Source organism: Poecilia latipinna, unplaced genomic scaffold (genome assembly GCF_001443285.1).
Source record: "Poecilia latipinna isolate Pla-1442-1.1 unplaced genomic scaffold, P_latipinna-1.0 Scaffold936, whole genome shotgun sequence".
In the NCBI taxonomy this organism is placed as follows: domain Eukaryota; kingdom Metazoa; phylum Chordata; class Actinopteri; order Cyprinodontiformes; family Poeciliidae; genus Poecilia; species Poecilia latipinna.
The window spans coordinates 74,051-81,798 of NW_015113552.1; the positions used below are offsets into that span (position 1 = coordinate 74,051).

The 7,748-nt window shown below is 42.6% G+C and overlaps 1 protein-coding gene across 3 annotated transcripts in view; it reads right to left on the reverse strand.

Moving 5' to 3' along the window:
- Positions 1–1,496: 1,496 nt before the first annotated feature.
- cunh18orf63 (chromosome unknown C18orf63 homolog) overlaps positions 1,497–7,748 on the reverse strand; it is an 18,290-nt gene continuing 12,038 nt past the window's right edge. For 2 of the 3 annotated variants that reach the window (XM_015049243.1, XM_015049244.1), the window contains exons 3-7: positions 7,118–7,214; positions 6,942–7,024; positions 6,589–6,775; positions 2,503–3,336; positions 1,782–2,409 (exon numbers count right to left, since the gene is read on the reverse strand). In XM_015049243.1, coding sequence (XP_014904729.1) covers positions 2,194–2,409; positions 2,503–3,336; positions 6,589–6,775; positions 6,942–7,024; positions 7,118–7,213 — 1,416 coding nt within the window. In that variant the 5' untranslated portion in view covers position 7,214 and the 3' untranslated portion in view covers positions 1,782–2,193. The other variant, XM_015049245.1, reaches the window with a different exon arrangement.

A 7,748-nucleotide genomic window follows, 5' to 3' on the forward strand; every position in this document is an offset into this window, starting at 1 on the left:
GCGGAGCCAATGTGAGGCGGAGACTATGGGGGTGGGGCCAATGGAGGACGGAGCCAATGGAGGGCAGAGTCAATATGAGGCGGAGACTATGGGGCGGGGCCAAATGGAGGGTGGAGCCAATGGAGGGCGGAGCCAATGTGAGGCGGAGACTATGGGGGTGGGGCCAATGGAGGACGGAGCCAATAGGAGGCGGAGCCTATGGAGGGTGGAGCCAATGGAGGGCGGAGCCAATATGAGGCAGAGACTATGGGAATGGGGCCAAATTGAGGGTGGAGCCAATAGGAGGCGGAGCCTATGGAGGGTGGAGCCAAATTGAGGGTGGAGCCAATAGGAGGCGGGGCCTATGGGGGTGGGGACAAATGGAGGATGGAGCCAATAGATTAAAACATTTAATCTGCTACCAGATTATTAATCTGTACAACGTTCTCATCTGAGGAGATGAAAATCTGTTTAAAATTAAACGGATTTTTAAAGCTGGAGGATGTTCATCAGACCACCACGCTGTAACAGAGCCTCTTCAGTCAGAGGCTACTACTGAACCGCTGGAACACTGACCTCTACAGGAAATCCTTCCTGCCCAAAGCCACCAAACAAATTAAAACATCTCATTTATTCTCCCATTTTCTTAGATTGATAAATTTGATGCTGATATCTCTTAGCCGCTTCTCAGAACAGGAAAGACAGGATAAAATGTCACTGATAGAGAAACAAACAGTCTCTGGTCTAGTCAAAGGGCCTTTGACTAGACCAGTCTCTCTGGTCTGATGAGACAATATTTATTTCTATATGTATCAAATGTTTTGGCAGGCTCAGTCCTCCATAGGAAGGCAATGTTTGCAAAATCATAAACTACTTGAATGATTTAATTATAACTAAATGAAAGAAATGAAAGTTTTTAAGTGTTTCAGCAGCTGGAGAAATAAAATGAATCCAGATCTCAGAACTCTGATTTATTCTGATAAATTAAATAAATATTATTGTAGCATCATGAACACAAAACAAGAAGCTGCAGTTTAAATATGTAATAAACACAAATAGGAAACATATTTAAAATATTAAAAACTTTCCCAGAACAGGGATTTTTATAACTTACAGGTTTTGTTTTGTAACCAACTTTAAGTACAAATATTTCAAAAAGCTGAACGTGTTAAATTTACCTGAAACTAAAAACCTTCCTTTGAAAATCTACCGGAAAGTTTTCTGAAAATAACTTTTAAGCTCCTGAAATATTTAAACAAATGCAAAAAAGTTCTGAACATTTAGCAGAACAATTAAATTAAAAACAGATTTTATAAAAACTAAAAACTTTTGTTTGAATTGAAGAACATATAAATCTCCTTCTGTTAAACAAAAATTTCAAACCTCAATTTCTTTTAATTAAAAAAACAATAAACAATATAAAATAAAATATAATCTAAAAAATATCTAGATATTTATTAAAAATAAAACAGATAACAAATATTTTCTTTTTAAATAAAGCAAACAAAATAAAACTAAAATAAATAAATAACTAAATGAAAGAGAAAAAAAATTAAAATAATAAAAACAACAACTAGGCCTTTCTAACAGACAGCAGCGTCTCTCTGGGACGTTTTACCGTTTTGTGATTGGCTGTCATGGTGCGGCGCCGTCCAATCAGGCGGCTCAGGCCTCGGCCAGGCAGCTCATCACCTTCATCATCAGCTCCTCCTTCCTCAGCTTGGAGCTCACAGGGATTCCTCTGTTCCTGAGCCACAGCAGCAGGGAGCGGCTGCTCAGAACGGACCACTGGGAGGGAGACGATGAGGTCATCAGGCAGGGTGACATCAGCTCTGACATCACGATACAACCTAATGCCGTTAACGTTCAGCGAGCCGCCGCATCGTCCATCACTGCGTGTAACTTTGGGATTAATAAGGTGTTTCTGTAGCCGCTGCTGCTTCAGAGCAGAGGCCTTCCTGTCGCTGTTCATCACTACACCACGCCGCGATACTCCACCCTGAGGACGCCTCCATGTTTAAAACATGCAGAGTTCACTGGAGCTAAATGCGCTAAATGTTTTCAAAGTTAGCAGGAAAGCTAAGCGCTAAGCTACGTTAGCTCGAATGTTATGGTGAGAGTTCACACCTGGAAAGAACCTTTCAGGTCCAGTTTACACAACCCGACTCCAAAATAAGAGCCGATTGGGGTTTAGCTGCTCTTTAGTTTGGGTTTTTAAATCAGTTTCTCCTGCAGAACCGGGTCGGTCTGCAGAACCAGGTCGGTCTGCAGAACCAGGTTGGTCTCCAGAACCGGGTCGGTCTGCAGAACCGGGTCGGTCTCCAGAACCGGGTCGGTCCAGCTCACCTGGTGGCTTCTGGCCATTTTCTCCACGTCTTCCACTGAAACTCTGGACTTGTTGGGTTTCTCTTTCAGCTGGAAGGCGACCGTCTGGAGGGAGAACCAGACAATCATCTTAAGGTTCTAACAACGTGATGCCATTAAATTCCACCCAGAACCAGAACCAGAACTTAGTGGACCAACCTTCCTGCTGCTGGCGGCGGTCTCCGTATGTGGCGGGGCTGGTTCTGGTTCTGTGCTGCCTTCAGGGCCAGCCTCTCTGCTAGTTTTCATGATGCTTTTGGGTCGTGCTGCCTTCAAGCAGTCGGCGGCTCGTTCGGGTCGGACCGTCCCAGAGGTTCTACTGGGTGGGATGATGATGGCTGCTCTCGCCTTGAACACCGGGCTGAGGCTGGAGATCCGGGTGACCCTGGACTGACCCGACGGCTGGGGAACGGCGGCGCTCCGGCTTTTAGGGCGGCGGGCGAAGCGAGGGACGATGAGAGGAGGAGGAGGAACAGAGGAAGAGGAAGAGGAAGGGGTGGTTTGTGACCCAACAGGAAGCGGAAGGGTGAGTCTGCGCTTGTCCCCCGTCCCTCCGCTCTGCTGCTTCTGGACTCGCAGCAGAGCCACGCTGAGCCGGCGGGTCGGGTCGTTATTCCTGAAGATGGGAACCAGTTTAGGAGGCGGGTTCACTGGGACCGGACTGGGCTGAGGAAGAGGAGGGAGGGATGAAGCCGGCTGGAAGTGTTGGAAGAAAGAGGAAACAAATAGGGAGTGATCTGACTGCTGCTGGTTCTGACTGGAGGACAGGCGGGCCGACAGGGACCGGGCCGACGGGGACCGGGCCGACGGGGACCGGGCCGACGGGGACCGGTCCTCTGGACGGTGCCACAGCGAGTTCCCAGATCTGCTTCCTGGAAGAGCGCCACCCTGCTGGGAGAGGGGGACCCAGGCGGGCGGGTCCGGCCGGGAGGAGGGTGCAGGCTGGGACAGAACCGGCCTGGTGGTCAGGTTGATCTGGTCCGAACTCAGAACCTGAGGAAGGAAACGATTCACCTTCATCATCTGGAAGTTCAGATCTGATGTCAGACCTTTATGGACAAGTGATGCGAATCAGCATCATACCTGATTCAGCTTGAAAACAGCCAACAGGGTCCATAAAAACTACAAAGCTTGGTTGATTAATGTTCTTCTCTTACTGAGTTAACTATTAGAAGGGCTTTGGTGCCACCTGGTGGTCGGAGTGTGAACTACACCTGGTTCACATGCCTGGATTATGCTGATGAACTCTGTCAATAATCTTAACCAGATTGTTAATATTTTCTGCATATGATGATATATTATAATAGAGAACATGGGACCAAAATCCAAAAAGTTGCTTCTGATTTTGAGTTTGAAAGTTTCCAGCGACACTGAGCAAGTTAGGAATGGAAATTACTAAAACTAGTAATAAGAAGAAATATGTAAAATTTAGTTATAATTTTAGAAAAAGTAATTTCTTTCCATGTATTTTGATTATGGAACTCTGAATCAAAGGATTACTTCAGATTACTAAAATAATAACTAATAATAACTAATGATAACTAAATAAAGAGCTTTACAATATGCCACATATACCGTCACTGTTGTGGCACTAACCTGTATTTTAAAAACTATAATGATGAAAATGCAATGGCTGTTCGATAACGTTCTGATTCAATTACAGTCTTGTCTGGACAATAGAAGCATCAACAAAATAATCAACATACTGAGCCTGAAAAGTCTGTTTCATTCCTTAAGTGCCTGGTGTATCTGATTAGCATCACAGCTAAATTTACACTAATGCAATGTTTAAATTTATAATCTCTATTAACTTAACATTTTATTGACAACAAAACCAACTTCTGCTATAGAGCTACTATAATGTTTCCAATTATGAATTTATTCTGAGGCTTTTAGACGTTTTAATGAAGGTCAGAGGTCAGAATGTTGTGACCTTTGACCTTGTTCTAGATAGGGTAAATATTTCCTAAATGTTGCTGTTTTTTCATGCTATAAACATCAGAGCTGAGGTTAAACTGAAACGTCTGGAGGCCTGTGGAGGCGATTCTGGACGGTACCGGGTCGTTTAAATGTGACTGCAGCTGACAGAGACTCAGAGTAATTTAACAGAGAAATGGGAAGAGAAAGATAACAATCTGATAAAAAACAGAAGTTGATTTTTAACAACTTTCTGTTAATGAGGACAAAAGGAAAAGTGAAATCATTTCTTCCGTTCAGCTTCACCTTCCAGGCTGAAAACCAGCAGGAATTTCCACCTTTGAAGTGAGAATAAACGTCTGAGCTCAGACGGAGCTGGGCTGAACGCCATGAATATTTTAGCCCGACTCTGTGGGAGCTGAACTCGTCTCTGCAGAGTTTCTGACGGCCTTTCCCTCCTCTAACAGTCTGGATGAAGAATGGCTTTAATTTCAGCAGCTTTGATGCTCAACCTGCAGGAAGATCTGCAGCTGCGTTACGGCTGCTGAGAAACGCTTTTATTACAGCCATGAAGAAGAATATTCTGCATCAGGATGAGGACTGAGTCAGTTCTTCACCAAACCTCACGAGGAGAAGCTCCTTTCACTCCACTGACGTCAGGAACATTAATTGATGAGATGCAGAGGAAGAAGCTTCGCTGCTCTGCAGCGCCGCAGCTCTGAGGCTGTTAAACTGTCTGAAGGTTTTATTGGCTGGAAACGCGTGAAAAATCGTGTTTCCTGCAGCTTCACGCTCAGCAGAGAGGATTCAGGAAGCTACGGGAACGGCTGGGAAATAAAACCACTTCTATTCTCACGGTTAGGAGAAACTACCTCTATGTGTTTACATCATAAACATTCAGATTAATAAATGACTGAAACAGGTAAATGATTTATACTTTTTTGTTTCAACATGCTGGTTCTTCCACAAGGGGGCAGTAAAGCAACAGCTGCTCCAATTTCACTCTGCGACTCATTTTCACCAGAACAATTAAAGGATGCAGTAAACAGGCTGCATCGTTTATCTTTCTTATTTTTATGTCATTTTCATAGGATTATTATTTCTGTTTTGCTTAGAGAGAATTTTGTTGTTAATCATCATTGATATTAATTGTTTATTTTAGGATAAACTGTCAGCTGTTGCTGTTTTTGCAGCATAAATCTGCGGTTGAAAGTTATTTATTTTGGGTTTGTCTGGTTTTCTCAGAACATTGTCTCCTTCCTCTCCTCCTATTGGCTGCTGCTTGAGCAGCTGTGAGCGCGCTCAGTAGGCTCAGACAGGAAGAACCTCCTGAATTAGTTTACTGTTGTTGACAAAAAAATGTAACAAAGCATCATTTTCACTGCAGTTGTTCAAAACTGAAGCACCAAAAAACAAAAGAAACAAAGACAAGAGAAATAATCTCATGTTCAGAAATGATTTACTTCCAGATTTAAAGTTTATCTAAAATAATTTGGAAGTTGATGTGAAAAAGTTTTGCAGATTTTCTGGTTTTAATAAAATAAATGAGACGTTTCTGTTGTCTTTGTTCATTTTCCTCCTTGATGGAAAGCCTCAGTGATCTTGTGTATAAAATCACTTCTGGCTAATTATTTTAGAAAATGTAAAACTTTTATCATTCTTTTTTATAATAGTCTTGATAATATTCTACGTTTGGTATTGTTGTAATTATAATAAACATATATTTCCATAACATTTTCCCACTGAAGGCAATAAGAATATTCTAAAGATAAACATATTCTGTGAAGGTGCGTCAAGAATGGTTGAAAAAACCTGAGATTAAATTTAATTAACTTCACTATGGACACTCATATGATTGATAACTATTAAATATTTTAGTTGACAACCGTCGTGAAAATATTTAATGAATAAATGATTAAATTAAAACAATTAATTTAAATTTAATACTTAAACAATTTTAAATTAAATAATGAATTACAGATAAATAAATAAACAAATACATAAAACAACTTAAAGATAATTGGAGATTTTTTTGTATCTTCCTCCATGTTTTATTTGATCGATGTACCTGCCAATTAATTATAATTATTTTTAAACTTCCTGGTAAAACAAACAAATAAAAAGAACATTTTATTTAGTTTTATGTTTCTCAGATTTCTGAACAGTCAGAGCAAAACAGAAACATGAAGAAATAGACAAGAATTTATCTAAGAATTTAAAAATCAGCTTTTAAATTGAAACTTTCTTTCTAAAACTTTTATTTTTTAATGTTTACTGGGGGAAAATAACTTTATCTGTAACTCAGTCGTGCAGAGCTGCAGCTCCTACCTGCATGGAGGCGGCGGTGGTCAGGCCGGCCATGGGGTAACTGGGTTTACTGGTCAGACGGGTCGGGAAGCCGCACACACTCTGCAGCCGCTCTCTGCTGTCGGCCAGGAAGCGGGCCAGCGCCCCCTGCAGGTCGCCCCGGGGGCAGCGCTGCACAGGCTGCAGGCGGATGCAGCTGAGAGGGTAACTGACCGGCGGGAGTGAAGGGACGACGTTTGGTACCATGACAGAAAAAATAACAACAACAATAATGACAGTAATAATAGTAATAAATGGTTTAACCAGTGACATCTAGTTCACAGTTTCTACGCGCCGCGGCTCTGTGCAGCTTCTATGCAGTGAAGTTTGGATACGTGAAGAGTTTCTCTCCCACCGGTCTGAAGTAGACGCTGCAGTAGACTTCGCCCCCCTGCAGGTCCGGCAGCCGGTAGCCGTACTGGGAATCAAACCAACAACTACTTCAGACCAGTCTGGCTTCCACAGAAAAGCAGAGTGAGGTTCTGACAGTGCGGGCCGGGACGGGCGGTACCAGGCGGTTCCAGTGGCTCTGAAGGTCCCCGTAGGTCCTGAAGGGTCCGTCTCTGGGCAGCTGGCGGCTGATGCTGATGATCTGACCCTTCTTCATGCTGCACAGAAAAACACAGAGCAGTGGCTCCACCTGGTGGCCAGAGGCAAGATTACACCGACCCGATAAATCAGATCCACAGAGAAAGGCTGGATTAGATCCACCTGGATTAGATCAACCTGGATTAGATCAACCTGGACTAGATCCACCTGGATTAGATCAACCTGGATTAGATCCATATGGACTAGATCCATATGGATTAGATCCACCTGGATTAGATCAACCTGGATTAGATCAACCTGGATTAGATCCATATGGACTAGATCCATATGGATTAGATCCACCTGGATTAGATCCACCTGGATATGGATGTTAAAATATCACTTTAATACGACAAAGTATCCGGGTCAGCCTAAGAAAAAAAACATAAATTACGAAACATAAAGTCAGAATATTATGAAAATAAAGTTTAGGGCCACCGTGGGGGAATAGAGTCGTATTACAAGTAGGCCTGTCACGATAAAAAAATTTGCCAAGCGATTAATTATCTAAAAAATTATTGTGATAAATGATAATATTGTTTCAAGACCTTTTG